This window comes from Rhinolophus sinicus, chromosome 4, assembly GCF_057876585.1.
Source record: "Rhinolophus sinicus isolate RSI-liver-muscle chromosome 4, RSI-T2T, whole genome shotgun sequence".
Classification (NCBI taxonomy): Eukaryota; Metazoa; Chordata; class Mammalia; order Chiroptera; family Rhinolophidae; genus Rhinolophus; species Rhinolophus sinicus.
Genome location: NC_142504.1, coordinates 1,746,372 through 1,770,416, shown reverse-complemented (window position 1 = coordinate 1,770,416; position 24,045 = coordinate 1,746,372). Strand labels below are relative to the sequence as shown.

General features: G+C 46.4%; 1 protein-coding gene across 2 annotated transcripts in view; it reads right to left on the bottom strand.

Annotated features, from left to right (window-relative positions):
• Nucleotides 1–24,045, bottom strand: part of ABCA13 (ATP binding cassette subfamily A member 13) — a 195,550-nt gene that overhangs the window by 72,773 nt on the left and 98,732 nt on the right. For both annotated transcript variants that reach the window (XM_088797636.1, XM_074341068.2), the window contains 6 exons: nucleotides 18,597–18,846; nucleotides 12,646–12,735; nucleotides 10,146–10,215; nucleotides 6,672–6,790; nucleotides 3,894–3,981; nucleotides 578–686 (listed from right to left, as the gene is read on the bottom strand). In XM_088797636.1, the coding sequence (XP_088653762.1) occupies nucleotides 578–686; nucleotides 3,894–3,981; nucleotides 6,672–6,790; nucleotides 10,146–10,215; nucleotides 12,646–12,735; nucleotides 18,597–18,846 (726 nt within the window). The remainder of the gene's footprint in view (nucleotides 1–577; nucleotides 687–3,893; nucleotides 3,982–6,671; nucleotides 6,791–10,145; nucleotides 10,216–12,645; nucleotides 12,736–18,596; nucleotides 18,847–24,045) is intronic.

The window sequence follows — 24,045 nt, the reverse complement described above, 5'->3', positions numbered from 1 at the left end:
CCTCCTGGCTATATCCACTAAAATATTATGGATGTTTAGCTGAGCATCTCTTCGACCTTAAGTCATAATTTCATACACCTCTGTTCTCTCTCGAATATAAGATGTATTATTCAGGTAAGAGGCATTCAAATTGTTGTGTTTCCACAATCAACGTAGGTAATTGATGCATTCAGGGCCCAGCATGAAACAAATGATGATGTTCACCTTCCCAACACTCATGGGTGATGTGTTGTACCTGTAACCACATCTCACGGCATCCCACACGGTAGTCCTTAAGAAGAGAAATTATTCTTGCTTCTGTGAGACATTAAAGTCACGAGGAGACAACGCTCAAGGCAACTTATTCCCTTCGTTGTACAGATGAGGTCATAATTTTGAGAAGGTAAACATTTAATGACACCAATAGAGACAAATCGGTCCTACAACCTTGTATGAATTTAGAAATGGGGTGACTGTCCAGGACAAACCTTCTCATCACTCCTCATGTTCTTACTCAGAATGCTTTCTGTTTCTCTCCCTTTTAAAAACATTGTTTTTTGAAAAGTAGTGAATTATAATGCATAAAAACTGGCATTACCGTATTGCCTCCAGTCCACGGCAGGGGGTAAGAGCCTCCACAAAATAAGGTTGTTTAGGTGGTTTAAGTAGGACGGTAGGGAATGGAAAGCCTTCTGGTTGTACCACACCTGAGAGAGAAAGACAACGCAATCAGCTCTTGTGTCGATTCGTCATCTGTCCTCAGACATGAGGGACACGCGTGTCCGTGAACCTCCACAGCCCCTGACCCAGGCCTCAGAGGGAAGTTCCCGCACAGCTGACAGGGAGCAGTACATTCCAGGCTGCTAATTTTATGTTTATCTCAAGCATATAATTTACAGCTAAAAATAGATTGATTTTCCCCAGAACAAATGTGAATGTTGCTTTGTAATTATATTCTCACAGACAAAAAAGAACCTAAGCCCATCACTTTTTTCTTTCTCAGCTGGTAAGCTAATGAAATTTGACCTGTAAATTAAAAGTGGGGAAAAAGATTTTTTAAAATTACTTTCAAATTAATAACTGAATATGAAACATTATTTCTCAAAAATAAATTGAACTGAACGTTTGCTGAGCATGGAGAATAAAGTAGCACGTCTGCCTGAGTGGACAGAGGTAATGGAGAAAAGAGAAGACTGAAAATGTTATTGAAGTTGAGATAGTAAGTAGCACAAAAAATACTAATTGAACCATCAGTATCTGTATTTCAAAATATCAATATTTTAAGGAAAATTTAAATATATATCTAAATATGTATAAAATTGAAACATATATACACGGGGTGGGGTGCCAAAAAAATGTATACAAGTGGACACTTTGGTCCACATTGCTCAAGGACACAATAAAACCAAATAACTGAAGGAGGAAGTTAATCTCCTTCAAGGAGCATATTATGACACCTCCAAACAAGACTTTTCATGTGGGAATCACGAGTAACAGTTTCTCAGAAAAGCAGCTAAGTAGCTATAAGGAAAAGGAATCACTCAATGAATATTCAAATGTGTAAAATTCTCTGAGAACAGAACGTCTGCCAAACATCAGCAGTGAGACGTGTTGGGCCCTTTTATCTGAAGTGTATACACTTCAGCGGGTGTTTTGATTAAATAAGCTGAACACTCAAGATGTGACTGAAACAACCCATAAAGGTTCCGTCAGAGACATTCTACAAAATAACGAATTTATTCATATTAAGCCTATTCCTGTGCAAATTTTCTATTTTCTCTTCAAAAAGACTGAAAATTGTACAACCTCTTGTGATACACCCTAAAGGCCAAAGGGAAAGGCTGGGCGGAAATGACTGAAGGTGCAGGCAGACAGCTGACATATCACCAGCGGCACGGCAGGAATCACGGCTCACCGCCACTGCACGCCGGGATCACATGCCTTCCCAAGAAGCCACTCAGCGACCAAAGGGCCACACCACTGGTTTGCATTCCCATGCCTGGCAAAGCACCTGCCAACAACATTGTGGATACAAAATGGTGCTATAACGAGTGCTAGCAAAAGTGACCTCCCGGGGCCACCTGGTCCTAAATTCTAGCTGGGCAAGTCATGGGGGTCGTCACGCCCCTGGCAGTTAACCAGTTAACTTTAGTGAAAATTTATCTTTGCCTCAAGCAGCCCTGCCCATTGTTTCTGAGCACCTTGGCTCACACACCTTTGAAATAACCCCCCCTCAAGAGACACACAATCTTGTTACCTATTGTGTAATCCCACCCCCACCTTGCTTTTCCCACCTCAAGGCCATCTTCCTTAGTATTAAATGTTCCCTCCTTAGTATTAAATGCACGAAAGAAGCTGCAAAACTGTCACTCTCCAGAGCATCTGAGATCTTGCTCCCCAGCAACTGTCATCAGTTTGACTCAAATGAACTCTTATCAAAATGCTGTACAGGTTTGGCCGTTCTTACGTCGACAACATCAAAGCTTCAGGAGTCCCCTCTCAAACACGCCCATACAGAAGGCGAATCTGAGCAGGAGGAAGAGAAGCCAGTGTCCGGCAAACACGTGTCACGCACAGCCCGGAGGCAGAGTCCCCGCGAGCCCGCTGCTGTGCCCTGACGCCAGAAAGCAGAGGCACAGCCATCGGCTGTGATTCAGAAGGTGCGGGGTTAGTGTAGCCCAAAGGGTTAAATATTCCTAAAGGAAATGAGCAGATTCCTTCAACAAACTATGTGTATTCTAATTACAGCCACATCACATGTCCAAAAGCCAGCAAATGCATTTCGGGTTACTTTTCTATCAAGCTCTGAATCTTGACTGTTCATATTGAGCTATGAATCTTCTCACTCGTGTCGCCTTGGAAGGAAGAGAGATCCGAACACTCAGCTGACAGAGGGATTTAACAGTCTACACAACAACTTAAATTTTTCATCAGGAATTACATTGTGAAATACAACTGTTAAAATTTTCTTCAGGGATTATACTGTGAAGTACGAACGTTGAGATCTTTTATCAGGGATTACACTGTGAAATACCAGTAAGGCACCTTTATTCCACTGAGTAAACCTCCAACACGCACCAGCCCTTATCCTGGTAAGCTTTCCCGGGCTCCCATGAACATCGGCGTTCCCCCACAAAGTGGGGAGGGTGCCTGCCTTCCTGGGCTCACACAGACGGACCTCATTCCGGTAGTTATGTGACAGGTTTCCGAGTAGACACAACACGCCCACAGTCTCCTCTCCCAACACCAGACTATTTCCCCAACTGCTGAGACTGAAGCTAAATCTTTCCTCTTTCCCCATCTTATGGTTGCACTGACCTCCTTCCGTAGGAAAACCTCTGCTATGACTCACCACTTCTGAGCTCCTACTAGAGGACCAAGGCCACTTTCTTCTAGCCCCGCCGTCATTCCTCCCAACTGAAGAGCCCCAACCCTTCTCGGTGACACCCAGTGGACCATTCCTAATTAACAGGAGTGGCCCTGGCAGGGCTCGAAAACCAGGCCCTACGAGTAGCCCTGCAAAGTGGCTGCTTTCTTGGCGCCGGGACTTCTGGAAGATGAGGATTTTAGTACACACACGGAAAACGCCCTTGGCCACCAGGAAAACTAGTGATGTATCCAGTTGTCCTGACAATGGTGTCCTGAAAAATAGCTTACCTTCTCATTATTTTTTTTCAGCTCTATTAGGTGAATTCTGAGCTTAACAAAAACAGTAACCTATATACTGTACAGTCTAAAAGAAAATGCTTTGTCTTTCAAGGGCATGGTTATGTAGGTCTTTACTTCACAATAACAAACACTGTGAAATAAACACAGTGAGGCATCTGATTCGGTTCCTCCCGTGCCCACAAATATATTTGGATTATCGCGTTTCCCTGAATGCTTTCTAAATCAGGAAAGAAAGAAAAAGTTACCTTTGCCAGAGGTTTGGGTTTTGATATACTCGAATTTGCATCTTGAACGGGACCCGGGATTCGCACTCCAAAAGACCAACCTCCAAGCCTGGTAACAATAAACACAGTGTTAGTGTGGACACAGCGAGTGCCGGGACTCCTGACTGGGGGCGTTTCGTCACTGACTGCACTAGCTACGACGACCTACAGTCTGTGAGAATCTGTGACACGACCACAGAGGTAGGTCAGCATGCAGAAGAAAGTGTGTGGCTCAAACGGCAGCAGCCAGGCAGGGCCCTGCTTATGGAGGAGGTGTGCACGAGGCTTGCCACATCAGCGAGCGTGCCTCTCAGAACCTCCCATCTTGCTGGGAACAGGCACGTCTGTGATCACCAGCACTCTCGTTGTTTCCATTAATGGTCATTTCTCCTACAAATCAGCTATTCTGAACTACTCAGCCCCACGCTTTGCTGAGCTGCCCTGCTTTGCATTGTACTGTCTTCCCCACTTGTGCTTCTTAAGCTTCAGTGCAAATATTGCCTCGCTCAGGAAGGTGTCCCAGCGAACTTCTGTTGGGGTAGATTTCCTTCTCTTTTGGGTTCTCACAATACCCTACATTTCCAACAATTTATCAGTTGTCACACTGGGTTTTAACAGTCTGTTTGGCAGTTTATCCTTCATGCAGCTCTGTTGAGTTTTTCCGGGGTGGAAATTATATCTTTTTTCTCCACGTCCCCATGGGTTGTGTGGTACTTGGCACCTATTAAGCTTCCTAAAATATTTGGCATTAAGAATAAAGGGACACATAGACTCTGTTTCCCACTCTGGATAAAAGGAGACTGAAGAAGAAATTCCCATCGTAGGGCCCCTACTCTCAGCAGAAACTGAGACAAAGGTGTAAGGATCGTTCCACTGGCGCAGTTTAACCCCAGAGACACGGACGGAGTGACTTTCGGTGCCAGACACTCTTATTCTAAGTCTTGGGCACGTAAACTCCTGCCTTCAAAACGCAAAGATTCTGGCAGGTTCAAAGCTATGACGAGGTGGCAGCAGAAGGCAGGCAAAGGCACAGCCACCAGGGTGTCAGGCAGGAGGACGCTGCGGGGACGTCGGAGACAAGAAGGAACCGCAACCCGAGAACCAGCCGACACTGGCCTTGTCCTGTCCTCACCAGACGCTAGGTTGTTCTTCAGAGATGACAGAGCAAGGCCACGGATCCTGCCATAGCGCAATGAGACGTGCACACTAGGGAAAGAATCCACCCCAGAATAACCTCGCAATGTCACTGGGTCAAATTCCACCATAGATCACACACTAATCCTCCCAAAACCATCCAAACACGTGACCATGAAAAGCCGTGATCCCCTGGCGCCTGCGCACTAAGCTGCACTAATACTCCAGCGCCTGCGCACTAAGCCCTCACAGTACGCGAGTCCCTGCGCGCTAAGCCTTTACGATCCCCTGGCGCCTGCGCACTAAGCCCTCATGATCCCCTGGCGCCTGCGCACTAAGCCCTCATGAGCCCCTGGCGCCTGCGCACTAAGCCCTCATTATGTCACAAAAATGTAATGTTATAGAATATTCATACCTTTCCCCTGTGCTTTTAAATGTAATGGAAAACCCTCGGTACGGGACACAGATCTGAGCCTTGCTCCTGTCTCCTTGGCTCACAGCAGTGGCTGCTGTGTGTGTGTGTGGGCAGCGGCCCCTGCCCGGTCAGGGCGCAGGGACACAGGCGCAGGGACACAGGCGCAGGGCAGGGTCGCAGGGACACAGGCGCAGGGACACAGGCGCAGGGACACAGGCGCAGGGCAGGGTCGCAGGCCTGGCGCACAGGCCGTGGGAAGCTCTCGTGCTGAAGCAAAGCCATGCGTTTGGTGGCACAGGAAACTGACTTCGTGCTGAAGGTGACAGCGACTTAAAGCCACGAGAAGCACCGGTTCCCACCCCCTCAGCTCAAGTCACCACTTGGGCTCAAGGCCACGCACGAAGCAAAAGCTTCGCCCAAACGGACTGAGAGGCGCTAAGACACCAGGCGCAGCCACGCTGCCGTGTCGGACGCTGCGGGTCCAGGGAACCCGAAGGGCGCCCGTTGCTTCATGTGCTGCGACCGTGCGCTGACGCTCCGAGGCGGGGGCCTGCGCTGCCCCCCCGGCCCCCCACTGACCCCCCCCCGGCCCCCCACTGACCCCCCCCGGCCCCCCACTGACCCCCCCGGCCCCCCACTGACCCCCACTGACCCCCCCACGGCCCCCCACTGACCCCCCACTGACCCCCCCACTGACCCCCACCGGCCCCCCACTGACCCCCCACTGACCCCCCCACCGGCCCCCCACTGACCCCCCACTGACCCCCCCACTGACCCCCCACTGACCCCCCCACTGACCCCCACCGACCCCCCACTGACCCCCCACCGGCCCCCCCACTGACCCCCCACTGACCCCCCCACTGACCCCCCCACTGACCCCCCCACCGGCCCCCCACCGACCCCCCCACTGACCCCCCCCACTGACCCCCCCCACCGGCCCCCCACTGACCCCCCAAAGTGCGTCTCAGGGCGATTCCTCCCGGGGAGCCTGCGCTGCGCCCACTGACCCCCCACTGACCCCCCAAAGTGAGTCTCGGGGCGACTCCTCCCGGGGAGCCTGGAGGTCGGCAGTGAGCAGCCTATCAAGGCGGCAGCAGGTCTTGGGAGTTTCTGTTAGGACCAAGGTTAGGACTGGACGCTTAACTGTCTAAGGACATTAGCATCTGAAGCAGCAGGGTTTCCAACGTGATGCCCGACAGCTTTGAACGCACCTTGGTCGTTCACTCGGCAGCAGCAAGTACTCGTCCAGGCGGGAGGCCGAGAGGTTCAGCAGCGTGTGGCCCAGGCGGTTGGTCAGGTGGGGAGCGCTGCCGCTGCCATTGGGACATGGCTTTGTTTTCAAGGAGATACAACAGAAACTTACTTATTACTCACAAACAGGTTCACTGACGATACCTTCACATGTGACTTCTCAGAGCGCTCAATTTCTACTAAATTAGCTATGGACTTGTATATGTCCTGATATCCCAGATTTCTGTACGAGTCACCTACACCTGAGGATTAGACCGGCTTTCCACTGGGACCTGTGCAGTCAGTTCTGTGTGGGAACTGCCTTTCCTTCTCTGTATGTAAGTTGGGGGAGTGTCACTGGGGTGCTCTTGCATTTGATGAACCTGGAAGAGTCAGAGGCCACCAGTGCGAGGATGATAAGCCCAGGAATTCAAACAGACGTGTTCTGTCCTAAGTGCCCCAAGGAGAAATTACACTTCAGTGCCGGCCTGGCTCAGATTCGTGAAATACTCTCCCAACAGGGTATGAGGCCACTCAGTACAACCAAGACCCGGGGCCACGGGGGCCACACAGCAAAGGCCCTGCCCTGCCCCCGTCGGGATTCAGGCTCCATATGCTCTCTCTCCATTTCCCAGAACGTTTAGAAAAGATCATATGCTAGAACAGTCACGACTCCAGGAAATGACACCTCTGGACCTGTCACATCAGCTTCCAAAGCCTGTTTTCTCATTTGCAAACTGGAAATAACAGCCTTACCCAACTCATAGGGTTCTGTTCGATAAAGACATACATAAAAGAAAGAGTATTATATAAATTTAACATATTATTTTCAGGTTCTTGATAGAAAGGCTTGAGGAAAGACGAAAAAGGAAAAATAATCATCGTCATCGATTATAATTCAGCCACACCAGTGATCTCAGTCACCGGTTCACATAACTTTTTAGTTTCTCCGCCTCCAGCCTGTCTCTCTCCAACTCACCTACCAACACATCACAATATGTCTTTAAAAACACTTTTCACTTAGATGATTCCCATGCTGAAAAGTTCAAATTCCTATCACGATGTCAAGTCCCCTAGAAAGCGTCCTCAGTCTCTTTCTCACCTCATCTGTTAAGTTCTCCCCAGATATACCCTCTGCAATTAGCTGAATACTGCCTGGCACTAGGTGCCAGGTGCCAGTCTCTGGGACCCGTAAAGGCTACCAGACATGGCAAAGACTTCGCAGATGTTTTTAAGTTAAGAATGCTGAGGGGAGATTGTCCTGGACTGGCAGCGTGAGCCCCAACGCAGTCACGTGTACCCTCAGAAAGGGGAGGCAGGGAGGTCAGAGGAAAAGGGATGAGGCGACCACGGAAGCCAAGGCTAGAGCGATGTGGCCACAAGTCAGGGACCCACAGACGCTGGAAGAGACGAGGAACAGATTCCCTCCAAGTGCGCACAGAAGGAGCACCTGGATTCCATGCTCATGACACTGATTTCAAACTTCTGACCTCACACTGTGAGAAGACAATTTATGTCACTTTAAGCCATCCAGTCTGTGGCCATTTGTACAGCAGCCAGGCAGCAGTTCCATCTCTGTGCAAATCACACTCACTCGTGCTCACAAGTGCTTGGTCAGCCTACCCAAGGAGAGTTAAGCCCGAAAGCCCTTGTCCTTCTGAGCCAGCTCACTCCGTTCCTCTTGGAGCGCTCTCCAAGGCATCATGTCTAAACAACGACTCGGCCCTCAGGAGCAGAGCTAACCTTGGAACATGGTTGTTGTTCTGGAGAGGCCACAGCGTATTGGATAAAATCTCAAGGAAGTAAATGTTCTTGTAAAGCAGGACTTCGGCATGAACATGAATTTCAGGGGAGAGAAGTATTCACCTGCTGACAGAACACACTTAACTGGGCTCATGTGCTCCCTGCAGAGCAGGGACTGGCCGTGGGTGTGGGCCTGCTTTTCACACCCCAGCATGTGTCTCATCCGGGCCGGGCCTGCAGAGTACCCCCTTTCCTTAGGACTCATGAATTCCACCTAACAGCCTCTGTCCTCAAGTTCTCTGAGTCCTAGTGTGTGGATCAGCAGTGTGTCCCCAAGAACACGGTTGCCATAAAAAAAAGGATTCTTTAGTCAAATAATGTGCAGAAAATGCTGGACCCTTTCCATCCATTGTCGGTGCATTACCAGAGAAGAGCACCTTGGAAGAGCTGCAGCAAAGAAACCTGCTGAATACAGCTTCATCCAGCGTTTCTCACACTTACTTGGCTTCAAACTTTGCCACGTGAGACCTTTTTCCTGACCGATACTCAAGGTTACTGAAACCTTATAGTTCATGTAGGTTGGAGTGAATGTAGGAACATCAGCACCAAGCATCCTGACACATAGCCACTCATTCCTCTGCCATTGGCACCCAATCCAATCCCGAGAGCTTAGCAGCTTGTAATAAAAGGAACCAGTATAACGGATTAAATCAGGGCTGCAGAATAAGAGCGCGGAGCGAAAAATCGAGGTTTCATGACTAAATAGAGTACACAAGGCAGGGAATAAACAAATCACTGTGTCCAACAAAACATCAGCAGAGGCCAGCTGGTCACCACAAAGCAGCAGCAAATACAGCTGAGTTTTCTGACAGCCGAGGCCGAAGGCATCACACAGGCCAGTGAGGCCTGAATGTCTGGCACGGGCGCTATGTCATCACTCACGTATATGCAGACATTTGGTCTAAGAGAAGAAAACAGACCAGGTCCACCCAAAAGGAAACTTTGCAAAGTCACTGCACAAGGAAGAGGGACGTCCCCATGGCCACGGAATAGAAAGGCACTGTACAGAGGTGGCCATTCCTTAATAGAGCCTCAGTTAATTTAAACTGAGATTTTTGCTTCTCTGTGTCTGTCAATTAGCGTTGCCACATGAGCTGGTTGGTTGTGGCTAATAGGCCCAGGCCTTTTATTAGTTACCTCTGGAGATTTCCTTTGAGTTGAATTCCAATCAGTTTTCCAAATAAATTTCAGTTTGTTCTCCTTAAGCAGACTACAGAGCGACGGCCCTGAGTTGAACAGTATAATACCTACACGTGTGCATTTTTGTGGGAATCAACCCTAGAACAGCTAAGTGGTGTCTCAGCCTTTAATATCTAGCTCTCAGAACTCAAGTAATAACGTGACAAGAGCCCTGAGGTCATCCTGCATTGCAGTTGGGAAATTTCTCCCCAAGGGCAGTTCTGGCTCCTTCATCGTTGCTGAAGATCGATGGAGGAGGACGACTGTGAGATCCACACAACGCCATCTTGTACAAGTGTGCACTTCATGTACTGACACTTTGCCCAAAAGCAGCTCATTGAGTAAACCAAAAAGTCACAGAGGCTCACCGAGTTAAGAAAAATGAAGATTTTATAAATGAAGTAAATTCATTCTTGTTACTTGAGGTTTAGACTTTAAAAAAAAGATTAAAAAAAAACACGGCAGAAACCTACCAGGCAGGCACAGGAACCCTGGACTTTTGGGTGAGAAAGGGGATCCGTGTTCCAGCAGGAAAAATTGTTCCTAAGAAACAAAGAGAGACTCGAATGGTCTTTCCGACTGCAAAGCTGCTCCCCCAGCAGACCATTTGGTCAGACGGCGGTTCCCACACACTGTCTCCCTGGTCAGAAGGCAGAGCCCCTGCTGTTGCACAGCTTGAGCTGTTAATCTGATGACAAGGTTTTATTAGGGACAGTATTTCCAATCCCGTTCAGCGATGCTCTGTACTGATCGTAGGACCAGGCTCCGGGACTTGCGCTGGGGCCCAGGGGCTAGTGGTAAAGCCTAGGCCTCTGGTCTCAAATGCAAATACCTTCAGCACCGACACGCAGCTGATAAACACAGCGAGCTGCTCATTTCTTTTCCTGGCATGACAGCAATTTAATCACCATGTAAATAAAAAACAATTATTCCATTTCCATAGGAAGAAAGGCTGTACAACAAATTGTTATGAAAACAACCTGAAGCCCTGGGTTTTTTATTCCAAAGTTCTCCTATAGCTTTTCTCCTTGTAGGCCTCATACTTGGATTTATTTACTAATGTTTATAAATCAAAAGTTGCTTTAGTAATGATAATTATTCCTATTTACTCAAAAATTGGGAAAGACAGGAGGACATTCCCATGTACTGAACCAGGCACCCGTGAGATATTTTTACCCAGCCTCTTACGGGCCCCACTTTTCTGGAGAGTAAGCGGCAGTTCTGAGAAGTGAGGCGCTCCTGCAGGCCAGGCTTCAGCAAACAGGTCCTCGGAGCTCCACGCCCAGGCCGCCTGCTCTGGGCTGTGTGGCTCCAGCAGGAGAAGCCAATGGGAGAGACACCCACCCAGTGCAGTAAAAAGAAACATGCCATTTCTATTAACCAGGTGAACAGGTATGGCTTCCAGAAGGAAACTTACTTGTTTTAAATAAAATCTTGTGCTTTGATCTGGGACCTTAGTAAATCAAGTCTTCTTTGTACAACATGGACATAAATTATTATTAATGGAAGTATTCATAACACCCTTGTATGAGGCAGCCCCCAACACCCCCCCACCACCAGCCTTTCGTTATTTAGACCAAGAAATAGGGTAAAAATTGTTACAAAAGGAATAAGTTAAGAACAGACTAGGTGGATTTCACAACGAAAACATAAAACCAAAACATGGACCCTGGAACGCAGGGGAAGGCAGAAGGGAAAGCTGTGCGGTTGGTTTGCAGGCGGGCCCAGGAAGGGAGCCTGGGACAGACAGCGGGGCCTGGGAGACCCACTGCCACTTCTGCAGAAAACTGAAAGTTAAATAGGTGTCTAAACAGAATCTCCAGTGTGTTCTGCTGTCCTTAGCATTGATTCTGCTTCGTCTTTTCTCTCCCCCTTGAGAAACGAGAGGAAGACGTGTCTTTTTTCAGCCAACTCCTTTTTCTTTGCTGCAGCATCGGACTGAAAACCAGGCCACTTGGGCCCCGGATTACATTTCAATTTCTCATTCTGCATACTGCTCGTTTCAGTAGAGGGGAGGGAAATAAAAGCGTCACCAAAGATGCTTTCATTTAGTTAAATAAATTACTTTGCTTTTCAAGAGAAGACTACAGTGAAACAACGTAATTAATTTTCTATTAATTCTTCCTTACTGAGACCATTAATAGTTATTCTGTCTGGAATAACTGCCAACATGACTAATGAGCCAAATCTGTCATCACAAATTAGAGAAACATAGTGCCAATCTTGCATTATTATCTGGATTTCGATATTTATTACTTAAAAACATACACGTTAGTCCTCAGTACATCATTCATGGTTTTTATCACTTTCCCATTTCCTCTCCCCAGAAGCTGGAACCCCTGAAACTAGGGCCATATCCTATATCAATCCTGGTTCCTACAACAGCACTGTGTATATAGCAGATCCTCAATAAATAAGTCAACCAAAATAAGAGAGAAAAGTGTTCATGAAGACAGGCTTTATCGAGGTTTCATAAAAAGATCCTCTCTGTATTATCATTTTAAAATCCTAGGGGGAAAAAATATTCAAAGTAATTCACTCCCAAACTGATGTTACTGACTTTGTAAGTCCCTTTAGTTTAAAAAGAATTATAATTAATATTTTCAAATGCACAACTTTTCCTTAAAAGTAAATAACAATTAATACATAGTTCATATTTAATTGTTACTTAATTTTTTAGCTTTGGGTTTTCTTAAAGAAATTATTAATTATTGATTAATATTTTTTGCAATAACATGAACCGTGTGTTTACCAAGAACAAAGGAGGCGATTACGTAGCTTATTTCCGGTCGTTTTAGATGGCAGCTCCCATTAGGCCTGTTCGTACTAACCTACGTACTAACCTACTCGGGGGCTAACGCTCATTCCATGTGAACTTGCAACATGAAGCGAGAATCGTGGTGGAGAGCGTCCTCCCTGCCTCCAGGGGTATTGGCTGGCGCTGCCCATGTGCAGACAGCATCTGATACTTACAGGTCTGAGTTTGGGTCAGCGCAGAGCAAGCCCTGGTCTTCAAACTTCCGCAAAAGCACGTGGGCAAGACCCATGTCGTCACCCTCACTGCTGTTGGTCATGAGACAAAGAAATAAGGTCGTTAGTGCTCGCCAGGCCCCTCACAGGACAAACCTGACCTGGCAGCGAGCCCAGGGAAGCTGATCCAGGCATACGCTTCCTGGCAGCTCAGGTAAAGTTAATCATTCGCTGATTTTACGGTAAAGCCAAACCGGCAATGGAATGAAGAAATGTCTTAAAAGCACGGTTTTGCCCCCACAAATAAGCATTTTTTATATACTTACCTTCATGCTGTTTTATTCTGTCTCATCTTTTCACTCATTATTATAATATTACCATCTCTGGCGTTTTTGTGTATGTTTTTTAAAAATGATTTTTAAAGGCCCATAATATTACATCATGTGACTATGTTAAAATCTATACAGATATTCTCTTAATGTTGGGGCTCTGGTTTGGTTTGAATATTCGTTCTATTACATAGCCCTGCAATAAAACAACTTACATTTATTTCGTTTCTATATGTGACCTATATTGAAGAACATTTTCTCGGGAGGAAGTCCTCAGTACAGAATCCCACGTGTGCTTTAGGTACACATTGAATGCTAGTGTTTATTATTCTGGCACAAATCTCAGAAGTCAGTTGACAGGTCAAGCAAGGCCACCCACATTGAAGTTCCTTATTGGAGACACCACCAGCAATAAGGTGTGCTAGTCTTCTAGTTTGGGGAGGTATAGAAACAAACCCTGTACTAAATTTTATACATCAATTGTAAGAAATGTCTTCACTTGAGAAAATGTAGAAGAAATGATATTTTAACCCTCTCTAAATTGGACTGATTGAGAGTGGAGTTCATTTTGATCAATTAAAATTCTGAATTTATAGACTTATTACTTTCTAGAACTTACATCATATCAGTTACAAAATGCTTTTGACACTTGTCCCCAAAATAAAGAAGAATGATGTATTATTAGCCTGATACTTATGTGCAAACAGTGACCTCAAATTTTTTTGCAAAGTAGTACATACGTTAACAAATGTACAGACATGATTCCTGTTAAAGAACTTACATTCACTTGTCCCAGGAAATGCAAACAACCTCAGTATAATCTTCAACCACTGATTCTTCCGGTTGATTCCTTTGTTCCCCAAAGTAACTTTCTGAATTGTTATCAGCTTTCAAATATAGGAAGTCTGAGTTGTTAGGCTTACTGAACCCCCACACTCCAAAAGTAACAATAAAAGCCCAGAATGAGAAGTGACTTCCATATTTGTGTATAGCTCGCTGCATAGATGGGAATTTTACAAAGAGATTCCTAATTTTCCTTGGTCTCTAACATACCAATCTGACATTTTCTATGCTCAAAATGTATCAACTGCTCCCTGTTACCTACCTAAGAGCCTTGAAGTAGTATTTAAATCCACTGCTCTCTTTAGGCCTTGACATCTTTGGACAAACATTGCCCAACATTCTCTGCCAGAAAACCCCTCCCAGCCCAGAGAGCCCGGCAGAAGCACCTTCTGGTTGGGCGGACCTGCCTTGGACCTGCCCCTCCAGTGCATCCGCTTCCTGCTACTTGGCAGGAAACCATGCCCAGCTGTTAAGGGGTGAGTCCCTTCTGCCATGAGAACTCCTCTGCCTCCTTTTCTCTCCTCTTTCTGCTCAGTGGCCCTGACGACGTCCCCACTGGGTTTTAACTGTGGACTTCTTCTCAGTGTCATGACTGCAACAAACAACCCAGGAGCAACAGGGCACAAGGCTTAGGACAGTACTTGGGACACGGAGGTTCCCCAAAATCATTCATTGAACAGACAGTGATATTACTGCTGAGCTGAAATCATAGACCTAATGCTTCCTCTCCATTCTGGCTTCCCTGACCTCTGAACTTCCAGACAGGAACAACTGTAGTGGAAAAGGAAGATGAACTCATCGCACCAAATCAGTTTTGTAACTAATTTGTTTTGTAATTAATTAGCTGCTGAGGACAACTTTGTTTTCCAAGCAATAATGTGTGTAAACTTATAACGCAAACACCACTGTAGCATCCAAACCCAAAAAGAATATTTATAGAAAAACACCATGTTTCCCACTGCATAAAATACAGCACAGACTGTAAAATACTCAGGTGGCTGTGAAAATGAATGAAGGAAACCTCACGTGAAATGGAGTCGAGAGGCCTGAAGGGGGAGCTCGCGCACCATACTGCGCGTCAATTACACACGGACAGGAGGAGAGGTCCCAGGCCGGCAGGAGGAAGGAAGATTTTCTCCTTGCCCAGCAACAAGCCCAGTCCAGGGGAACCCCCACAACTCAGCCAGTGAGAAGCCGTCACTGCCCCGAACTCTCACTTTCCACTAAAGGACTTGCATTCAAAGTGCGCCCTCCCCTCCAACTTCCTCCTTTTTTTCTAGAAAGTAATGGTTCCTCTCCTTTGTTCGCTTGACTTGCCTATAGTTTGTGCTACAGCATCCTTATCCCAAATTGCAGTTCTTTGCTATCCCCAAATAAACCCATTTTGCCAATAAAAACATCAGGTTGTTTTATCGTTAAGGTCAACATGGTTTACAACCGGCCTAATACGATTCCCTATGGCCAGAAATACTCAATGATGAAACATGCTGAAATCGACAACAAAGTTATGTCCCATAAGTAGGCAGTGAGACCTCTGTATAAAGAGCTTTCAAGTTTCTGACAAATGAGAAAACACTTAAACAAGGAAAGAGACATATTTTCCACTGAAATGTTGTCCATAAAAAGAAAACATTATTTGTGGCATCTGTGAAAATTCTCGATTGCCCTCTTTTGATCTATTAACCCAAGAACAAATATGAAAGTTTAAAATACTTTTTCTGGAAAAAATATGAATCCATAAAGTAGTTTCCTTGGAATAATTACTAAGAACAAGATTTAAACTTACAGCTTACTTTTTACTGTATTTTTTCCTTAGGTCTAGAGGTGACTGTTTTTTAAAAAAAACTGTCTTTAAATTGTCCCTGTTGCCATAAACTCAAATGCTCATTCCTACACTGTCACGCTGTGGTCACCTTATCCTAAAGTGCTGTTTAGAAGCATGTGAAGTCTGTCCTGCCAGACCCTTGTACTGAAAATTCCCGGGTAAGTGTGAATCCTAAATGGGGTCACTGTTCCTCCCTCCAAGTCAGTATTTCTCGAAATTTGATGTGCACCAGAGTCCCCCACCAGCCTGGCTGAACCAACCACCCTACAGGGACTGTGTGTTGTTAACTAGTTCACCACCACCACCACCACCATGATTCTGATGCAAATGGAGATCAAACCAACCTAGAAAGACCTGGGGTTGCTGGGAGCTGAGTAACCCACAACGCCCCTCTCCCTACCACTTGCAAATCCAGGCTATCTGCATCTCTTGAGCCCACCGGTCTCTGGTGGTGGCCAGCAGCTGCTCTCAGCTCTGTGACAGTCACTACAGGCAACACTGATCTAGGGACATCTTTCCCATTGCCCAGGCCACATGCGGATACAGCCTGAAGACCAGACGCAGAGCACCAGGGCAAGGACCAGGAAGACCCGGCACTCAGAGACTTCACATCCCCGGAACGCTGTCTCAGCCTCCCCTGGCCTCCTGGCCCCAAAGAGGGGAGAAAAAGCTGGACTGCAGGGGATAGATGCCTTCCGGCTCCTGAGCAGGGAGGGTGTAGGAAGCAGAAAGCTTCCCTCCGTCCTGGGAGCAGAGAAGCTTCTGGAAGCCCTCCTGCTGCTCTTCAGAGGTAGAACTGGCCTTCACCCTGTCACTCTCAGAGCCGCTGCCACCTGATCTAACAAACGCGGTCCCGGCAGCCGGAGAGAAACAGTGCAGGTACTTAATAAAAATAATGTTCATACACAAAAATAGTTAAAAAGGTAAATTCTGTGTACATGTATTTTACCACAATAAAAATAGATACAGTCACGCAATGAATAGACAGACACCTTAAATTAAAAGTAAACAAAGTTAATTAATAGGAATTGACATATAGAAGCAAGTCAATATGTATAAGGTTATTCGATAAAATGAAAATTGATTAATATTCAATAAAACAAAAAAGGGATTATTATCTATCTTTCCAAATCTTGTAGGCACCCCATGTTTGACTATCTTAAAATGTCTTTTAATAAAATAAAAGGCTAATTACACACTGGTAGCAGGTATTCACAATACACAAAAATGAAAAGGGATTAATATAAACACACAAAGAAACTATGAATAATAAAAACATCTAAAGAAAAAGCAAAAACACAAAATATATTTTTTTAAAAAGGACAGAAAATAGAAATATAAATGTGTCCCAAAGTAGAGCCGTTTGAATAAATTATGGCACCTCCATGCAGCACTGTCCCACATATCCGTGAGGATGGGAAACGCGCTGCCCTGATTTACAAAAATAGGTGAACAAATGTTATTGAATGAAAATGCGTGTGCTGAAGAGTTCTGCAGTATGACCTCATTGCCACAAAAGATAAAAATGCCTGTGGTTAAAGTATTACACATGACACGTGAGGACTGCAGACCAATAGGCGCTGGTAGGGTTACATGTGATTGGTTTTTTATTTGTTTTTGTTTTGGGCTAGCATGTATTTTGTATTCTTTTAAAACACAATGTTATTTTTAAATTAAAAAACTAAAAGTTACAGCTCCTTCAAACTGGAGGAGTGTGACAGACGTGTGAATATGTGGCCAGAATGAAAGCAGTGGTAGACAGCCTGACACACTGTACGGTCACTTCAAATCCTTCATAAGAGAGGAGGAGAGTGGGTTACTAAGGGACGTGGCCAGAGAAGGCAGGAAGGCACCTGGAGGAGGGATGCTGGGACAGGGATGCCCTTGTCCCGGGCTGTGTCGGGTCCCCTCTTGGTTAAACCCAGGCCCCTGGGAGCATAAAGACATGCGAAGGAGGGAAAGCATTAACCAAAGGAAACAGAAACACAGTGAACCGTTTATTACCCATTTTCCTTTTGTTCCTGCACTTGTTTAAATCTAATTCCAAATTACTCCTCATCAAGTATTAGTAAGCACTTAAGTCTAGTTACTTACGCTCACAATTTTAACGGCTAGACCTCTGACCAAAACAAGTCAGTCCTGGCTGCCCATCCTGTGAACAGCCCAGTTAACGTGCCAGGGGACACGAGGCGTCCCCAGCCCAGAGTCCGCAGCGCAGACAAGCGACAGGGCCTCCTGGAGAGAGAACCGCCCTGCAGCCTAGGATCCCACCACAGGCCATGCAGGGCAGGCTCAGCGACGGTCAGCCAAACCCAGCTGGAGGGCAGCCCGCCAGGGAGGGAAGTCACAGTCCCTCTCTCAGGGCCCAGTCCCATGTGGGTGAAACGAAATCCCGGCAGCTCTGAGGACTTCCTGAACAAAACACGGACTGCTCGGGACTCACTGGCAGCAACACCAGACCGACCCTGGCCTGTGGTGTACATGGGCTCAGACCCACAAAGAGAAAAGTCAGACATTTCTCTGTTGTCCCTGACCAACCGTGCAGGATTTGTGAAATATACAATCCACAAACTTTTCTAAAATCATCAAAATTCTGGATCATGTCTAGTCCTCCCAGTTCCTGCTCAAGGCCGTGGGCTGCTGTGGGCCAGGCCCTTTGCACGTCAGCCAGTGGCACTGTGTCCCCTTTCACCAAGGGGAATCCGGGGCCCTGGGGAGAAGCAGGGTGCCCAGGGAGCCATGGTCAGAGGCCAGGCCGGACTCATCTGCCCTAAATATCCACCTGGACTCAGTTCCTGGGAAGACCCGGAGCGTCTCAGAGCTTACTCGCGTGCCCGCGGACCTCCAAAATAACGAAAACCAGGTATGTTTGAAATTCTTAAAACTATCAAAGCTGTTGCCAGGTATCTGTCATCTGTCCTGACATGACTCTGCAGGGAAAGGGCACAGGCTCTTACCTGAAGAAGTAAGCTTCGGCCCGCTCGTAATGGCCAGGTGTTAGTTTGAGAGGAGGGTAGTCAATGGCCAAAGGCCTCACCATGAACAAGCCCATTGCCAAGGCCACAAAGAGGGGGGGCAGCAGCAGGTCCAACAGCATGCCTCTCCAGGCGCGGCGCGTGTGGCAAAGCCGCTTGCTCAGGAGGGCAGCCATCTGGGCGAGAAGCAGCCGGCCACTCCGTGCGGGTGGGGTCCTGGCAGAGGCGCCATCTGTGGGGACAGGAAGTTGCAGCCTGAGTCACTTAGGATCCCAGTACCCGCTGGTTCTGCGATGCCCGTCTTCCACTTGCAGGTGAACCTAGGGCAGCTCTGAGCACCGCAGTGACTGTCCACACTAAGAAAGAACTCCCTGGAATGTTCTATACAACAGGACATCTCATGACATCGAATGGCAAGAACAGAGTTGCACTGTAGATCCTTGTTTCTGAAGGGAATGGCAGACACAAAAGGACAAAGAGAAGGGACCTTGTGTTTGTATTTATTGGCTAAAATGAAGCCTGCTACATTAGTGCAAATTCTAACACAAACGAACAGCACGACGTTCTGATGTCCCACATGCACTGATGGAGGGGGTGGGGTGCAGAGACGGTGCTGTCCCTGTTTAGAACTCCCGATCCCGGCATCCTGCGGTGCCCGCCTCCTCCTAGAGCTCTGCTCCCCTCTGTTCTTAGCCCACATCCTTCCTGAGGAAGCCAGCTGACAGCCAGGTCAGGACTCAGGGGGCACCATGCCAGCCCGAGTCCCTGCCCTTGGGGCCCGCTGGCACCCCAGATGGAGAGGAGCCGGCCTGTGGTAGCTCTAAGCCCCCTTAGCACGGGAGGCCGCAGCCAGCCCACCTGTTCCGAGAGCCAATCAGAAACCGGCCCTCAGGGAGCCAAGGGTCCAACCGGAGAGTGAAGCATAAGCGTTGCGTCATCGATCTTTGGTTGTCTTGCCAGGCTCCTTCTCTCAGAGTGATGACCTGGGACTCCACAGGAATCTCCACAGTAAACCTGCTCCAGGCCCGCCCAGACCGCAGGTGAGAGCACCGTTCACATCCAGAGAGGATGAGATGGCAGAGCCAGAGGGGATGCGGACACCAGGAGTGCAGCCCGGGTCCACGGCTGAGGTCGCACACGGCCGGCCCTCAGCAAGCCTCGGCTTTTCCTAGCCATTCCTTGTAAGATGTTCCAGAAAACCCCACAGAGTGTTTTACCAGAGAAGCGACCTTACAAAAGGACACATGTAAAACTGTACTGCTTACAAATAACAAACTGAAATACAGTTAATAGAGGAGCAGAAAGTAAGTTTAAAGTCCCAGAAGAAAACATTCTTAAAGAAACTGTACCATTCGGAAAGAAATTATGTGTAACTGCGCTGAGAACAGGCGTAGTTGGGAGGAAAATGCGCGTCTCAAATAACTCCGCCATTTGTCAGATCCACTCTGGGTGACCCAGTGTGTGGCAGGCCCTGGGCTGTGTGGCTCCTGTCCTCAAAAAGGCAGAACACAGGGGCTGCAATACAATTATAAACAAATACGCTAAGACGCTGTAATCAAGTATGGTATCGATGTGGGCAGAGTGTGGGGGTTGGCGCCACGGAGGGGCGCTGAGACAATTGTCACAGAAGTGGGGACACTTAGGCAGGGCCTTTAACCCAGCAGAGGTTGCAGGCAATCAAGAAAGCACGGATGGTCAAAGATCCAAACGTAAGACAGTGAAAATAATGGAATATTGGGAATAAGCGTGTGCGGCAAACGAATGTGCTGCCATGTGGCAGGAGACGGGGGTGAAGGCGATCCGACACCCACCCAGAAGCACCAAGGACCCCAGGTCTCCCAGGGGCTGAAGCCTGCTCAGCACGGGGGTCTCGTGATGCGAGCCTATTGAAAGGCAAAGTAACTGCGTAACAAGTGGGATCCTGGTGAGGGTGGGCGCTGTGTGAGGAAAGCTGTGATCCACAAACCGGGCTGCATATCAGTCACCGGCTGACATTTTTAAATGCTGATTTCCAGGTCCCACCTCAGACACAATCATCTCCATGGACTCAAGAGATTTTCAAAAAATAACTTCCCAGGAGATTCTGAGGCTCAGCGGGTTAATGAATTAATGCACAACCAATGGTGACTCGTGTTGATGCTCTTAGCGCGGTTGTAAAACCAGCACGTAGCGATCTCCAGTGCTGGAAAGGTGTGTTACTGAGCTACATCTGATCACATAAATATAGCCCCTTCCCAAGCATTTTTTCAGGTTAGAGTGCCGATGACACCAATTCATGCATTATGTGTGCAAATCTATTAGGATGATTACGTGAGTTCTCAAACGCAAGCTAAAATAACTGAAATGCTCCTGGGGGCCCAGCCCCAGGTTTTCCAACGTCATTATGGAGAGAACAGCTTCCTTCCTCGCTGGCCTGTGGCTCAGGAGCTCTTTCTCTGGCCGGGGAGAGTGTCCCCCTCTGGGAAGGTTCAAGAGGAACGGAAAGGCTGCTGGTAGGTTCACCGGCTTCTGCTCCCACCAGGCTTCCTGTCACGTCGCCAGAAGTCACACCCCATGATAACTGGCCGTTAAGTGGCATCTTCTGACATTCCCATCTAGCTCCCCACTCAGCTGCCTGTTGAGCTGTGCACCTTCTCAGTCTGTGTGCAGCAGGCAGTGGCTATAACACCTGTGGGTGGAACACAGGTTTCTGTCCTCATAGCCAGGTGACACAAAAGGGAAAGATGACAGACGGCCTGTGTTCCGTTCTCCTCAGTACATGTGCCTGGTGATGGGAGAGCGCGCACACAGTCAGGATGGCCATTTATGTGCCCACTGGCCCTGCTCAGAGAGGACCACTGGGAGACCCACTGTGCGGCGGGAAAAGCTGAATCTTTCACATGGACCTGGACCGGAAGCCTCCTGTGTGCTCTGTGACTTCTGGACAATGACGGACCCTCTCTGAATATCATTTCCCTCAGTTGGAAACTAGAGACTCATAATATTTTCCTTCCAGGTAATGAGGATTATCATTAACATCCTTATTAAATAAGCAGAGCTGGTATAATGTCGGCCTCCAGTCATGGTAAATGCCCACCAGACAGGCCCAGTCAGTCTGTGGGAAAAGGCGCTGCTCATATTAAGAAAAATAAATTTTCCCCACCTTCCCACATATGTTAATTGGACATAAATGGGAAAAATAAAGGGCTAAGATAGTTCATGGTCATGAATCAACCACCAATCAAATATTCATGGCTAAACTCATAAAAGTATTCACATGAATAATTTAACAGATAAAATGCTGAACCAAATTGTTATGAATTGTCTTATTTGACTTATGAGTGCAATTACACTCAAGGACTCTAGTTACATCCATAATTATGCATTTGCATTTACCCTGACCACCAAATTGATGAAGGAAAATGTGCAAATTTTTTTTTTTTTTTTGGTCTGATGGCTTCAATTTTCAAACATTAACCCTAGTGAGGAATAACTGAAGACAGCGTTCACTGAGTGTGAGCTCCACATTGCCACGCGCACCCCATGTCTGGAAGAAGGTAAAATAAAGCATTACAAAGGCAATGCCTGCAAGTCGGTTTTAAAAACAGAAGAAATATTGCCAACCAAAAATGGCCAAGCGGCATGCACAAATACGCAGCTTATTAAAAAGCTACGAAACAGATGATTACTGTAAATTAAAACAATGAGATCCCAGCTCACTGTGATAAGGATTAAAGACGTTAACACCGAATATTATTGACACTTAAGCGTTTAGAGAAACAGCGCTTCTTACACAGGGCTGGTGGCAGAAGAGATCATGCAGATTTTCTGTGGGAAACAAATACAGCAAATTCCAACCGGACAGCTGTATTTTAAAAATCAATACACAGAAGTTCATCGGGCCTATCAAACACGGTGGTTTGTTACATGGGACAGAACAGCAGCAAGAAGTTGGAAAGAGCTTGAAGGTCTGACACGTGGGGATGAACTGACCGACGTATAACAGAGCCCTGCAGGGAGCTGTGTGGGCCTCTACCTGGGGGCGGGAGGGGGTAACAACACAGGTAAATACTCAGATGTGCTGCTTACTACATGTTGTCAGTGAATCAAGCAATTTAAGCTAGAATTACATCATCTTTTAAAACAAAGTCTGTATACAAACATGGAGTGCAGCTCAACACAATGAGTGGGAGAGGAAATGTGGCCCAAAATATTAACGGCATTAGCCAAAAAAATGAGGGAGGATTAAAACACTAAATATGTAAATATAGGAAAATACGCAAAATATATCATGAAAAAAGAATGTTACAAAATAACACATATAGAATAAATACAATTTGATAAATACACTGGTATTAAACCAGAAAATATGTTGGTGTATATACTTTCAGTGAAAAGTTGTCTTTTATGAAATAATTTCTACACTTTATATTCTATTTGACAAACTGTTTTTATTCAAAAAGGTAAAGTAGCAAACCCATTTTTCAACCTACTGAAAGATTTATTTGTGTGGTGAGAACATGGCTACGCGGCCTGGCCTGGTCGTGAGCACACGGAACATTCTGCACGGGTATGTGCCCCAGTGACTCCATTTACAAAACCTTACGTGCAGCCCTCCATCTCTGTCCTGGTAAAAACCACAGTTTATGACATTTATACAAATCATAACTAATTATTTTATGGACACCATTTGGGTAAGAAAACCAACAAAACTAAACATCCCCTTAAGAAAGGGAGGACGGGGAGGAAAAGAAAGAAGAAAGAGGGAATAGAAAAAAGAATAGAAAGAAAAACAAAAGGAAAGGAAAATGTTTTTGCGACACTTGTATGCTTATTAATATGACATAAAACCCAAAACACAGTTATCTCTTAAATATTAATCATGTGATAAAACATGAACAAATTTTAAAGCTATGCTAGGTTATTGTACCTTGGTTAAATATTTCTTAAAAAGCAAAATCAATATTAATGAGGCATAATTCTTTAGAAAGCTAACTAGAGGCTTATATACCTAAAATGTGTTACTCATAATAATTTCATAACTATACATTACCCAACTTTTATGATGCTTTACCTGTTCATTTCTTAGAACAACCAGACGGTTTTTCTATGCATAATTTTTCTAAGAAAAAAAAAGGACAGAAAAAGATAATAAGGTAGCTGGGCATAGCCTTTGTTTTCAAGTCTATTTTATCTGGTATAATAACTGCTACCCCAGTTTTTTGGGTTTTTTCTTTTTTCATTTTCATGAAATAACTTTTTCCATCTCTTTACTTTCAGTCTGTGTGTGTCTTTCGATCTGAAGTGAGTCTCCCAAGAAACCCAAAACGCTCCTTCAAAGGGACGTGTGCATCCACATGTTCATTGCAGCATTGTTTACAGTGGCCAAGATGTGGAGGCAGCCTGGGTGTCTGCCAATGGAAGAATGGATAAAGAGGACGTGGTACATATA